Source organism: Corapipo altera, unplaced genomic scaffold (assembly GCF_003945725.1).
Source record: "Corapipo altera isolate COAL_440 unplaced genomic scaffold, ASM394572v1 59767, whole genome shotgun sequence".
Taxonomy (NCBI): domain Eukaryota; kingdom Metazoa; phylum Chordata; class Aves; order Passeriformes; family Pipridae; genus Corapipo; species Corapipo altera.
The window spans coordinates 1-1,949 of record NW_020889785.1 but is presented as its reverse complement, the minus strand read 5'-3'; the positions used below and the strand labels follow the sequence as shown (position 1 = coordinate 1,949).

Sequence of the window (1,949 nt, the reverse complement as noted above, 5' to 3'; positions counted from 1 at the left end):
GGGGGGGGGTGGATGAAGTTTTGGTCCCCCTTTTCTGAGGGTGCTGGGGGGTTGTCGATGCCCTTTTGGGTGCTGGGGGGTGTCGATGCCCTTTTGGGGTCCCCCTTTCCTGTGGGTGCTGGGGGGGTGTCAATGCAGTTTTGGGGTCCCCCTGTCTTGTGGTTGCTGGGGATGGGGGGGTGTCGATGCCCTTTTGGGGTGCTGGGGGGGTGTCGATGCAGTTTTGGGGTCCCCCTGTTCTGTGGGTATTGGGGGAGGCACTGATGCCCTTCTGGGGCCCCCCTGCTCTGTGGGTGCTGGGGTGGGGGTGTCGATGCCCTTTTGGGGTGCTGGGGGGGTGGGGCCAGCAAGGCAGTTTTGTGCTGGTGGGGGGGGGGGGGGGGGGGCGAGCGAGGCAGTTTTGTGGGGGGGGGGGGGGGGGGGGGGGGGGGGGGGGGAGACATTTTTGGGGTGCCAAGGGGGGGTCCCTACGCGTTGTAGGGGAAGCTGAGCAGGACCCCCTCGTAGGGCTGCAGCTGCAGCTGCCCCAGCTCCACCTCGGAGCTCTGGGGGCCGCTGCGGTGGGTGCTGAGGCGCAGGGTGGCCCTGGGGGGCAGCAGGGCCTGGGGGAGGCTGACCGGGCCCAGGGGTTCCCCGCGGGGGTTGAGCACCAGCAGGAATCGGTCGTTCTGGTCCCAGCGGCGCAGGACGGCCACGGCCCCGCCCGCCGGCAACACCTCGGCCCCGCCCAGCGACAGCGACCGCTCCCCCGCCCGCAGCACGCCCAGGGCCCGGCACAGCTCCAGCACCTGCCACTGAGGGAGAGAAGGGGGTCAGCAGGGCTGGGGAACCCCCAAACACGGCCTCGGGGGGACAAATGGGGTGCTGACCCTTTAAGGGTGAACCTCGTGGAATTGCCCTTTTAAGGATGATATTGCCCTTTTAAGGGTGTATTGCCCTTTCAAGGACAGTATTGCCCTTTTAAAGATGTATTGCCCTTTTAAGGACAGTATTGCCCTTTTAAGGATGGTATTGCCCTTTTAAAGATGGTATTGCCCTTTTAAGGGTGCATCGCCGTTTTAGGAGTGAGGTTGAGGCACTGTCTCTTTAAGGACCCACTTGGGATGTTGCCTCTTTAAGAACAGCCCCACCCCTGGCATTGCCCCTTTAAAAACACACCTGAGTTTGTTGCCCTTTTAAGGACTCGCCCCACCCCCAAGAACCAGGTAAGGAGGCGGCCCCACCCCCTGGGCTGTTGCCCCTTGAAGAACAGCCCCTCTGGGGGCGTGGCCGAGTGTGGACCCGCCCCTTCTAAGATTCCCACTCCTCCTTTAAGAAAACATGGCAGCCATTTCCCCTTTAAAAACACCAGGCTTAAGAAAGCCCCGCCCCTTTTAGGACAAACCCCACCCCTACACAGATGAGTAAGTCCCACCCCTTAATCTCAGGCCACACCCCCTCCCTCAAAAGCTCCGCCCTCCAGTGTCACACCCACTCCAGGGCCATTGCTACTTTAAAGGAGCTGCCCTTTCTTGAGGCCACGCCCCTTCCTTGAGACCCCGCCCCCTCCTAGGAGACCCTCCCATACCAGAGGCCCCGCCCACCTCAGAGGTGTTCCCACCCCCTCTCCAAAGCCCCGCCCACCTCAGAGTTGTTCCCACCCCCTCCCCCAAACCCCGCCCACCACAGAGCTGTTCCTGCCCTTTCCTTGAAGCCCCGCCCCCCTCAGAGCTGTCCCCGCCCCCTCCCCGAAGCCCCGCCCACCTCGGAGCCGTTCTTGCTTTCCTGGAGTTTCTGGATTCGCTCCCACGGCATCGGGGGCGGCTGCGGGGGGAGGGGAAAGGGGCGGGGTCACCCCCAAATCCCCCCCAGCTCCCCAAAACCCCACCCCTTGGACCCCCAAAATCCCTACCCCCCAAGTTGCTTTCAATTCTCCTCTGAGACCCCCAAACCCCCAATGTTCTCCCACA

General features: G+C 63.2%; 1 protein-coding gene across 2 annotated transcripts; it reads right to left on the bottom strand.

Moving 5' to 3' along the window:
- Window positions 1–286: 286 nt before the first annotated feature.
- LOC113942291 (4F2 cell-surface antigen heavy chain-like) lies at window positions 287–1,824 on the bottom strand. 2 transcript variants are annotated; one of them, XM_027633421.1, is made up of 3 exons: window positions 1,744–1,824; window positions 443–794; window positions 287–397 (listed from the first exon to the last, which is right to left on the bottom strand). In XM_027633421.1, the coding sequence occupies exons 1-2, from the start codon at window positions 1,792–1,794 to the stop codon at window positions 468–470; spliced, it is 378 nt and encodes a 125-aa protein (XP_027489222.1). In that variant the 5' UTR covers window positions 1,795–1,824; the 3' UTR covers window positions 287–397; window positions 443–467. The 2 variants fall into 2 exon arrangements, with proteins under 2 accessions (XP_027489222.1, XP_027489221.1); XM_027633420.1 differs by lacking the exon at window positions 287–397 and having other exon boundaries at window positions 407–794; window positions 1,744–1,823.
- Window positions 1,825–1,949: the final 125 nt, after the last annotated feature.

Bases quoted from the DNA above. Each gene is read 5' to 3' on its own strand.
- LOC113942291 (XM_027633421.1), bottom strand. From the start codon at position 1,794: ATGCCGTGGGAGCGAATCCAGAAACTCCAGGAAAGCAAGAACGGCTCC. The intron at 795-1,743 runs GTGGGCGGGGCT...TCTCTCCCTCAG, and splicing joins AAAGCAAGAACGGCTCCGAG to TGGCAGGTGCTGGAGCTGTG.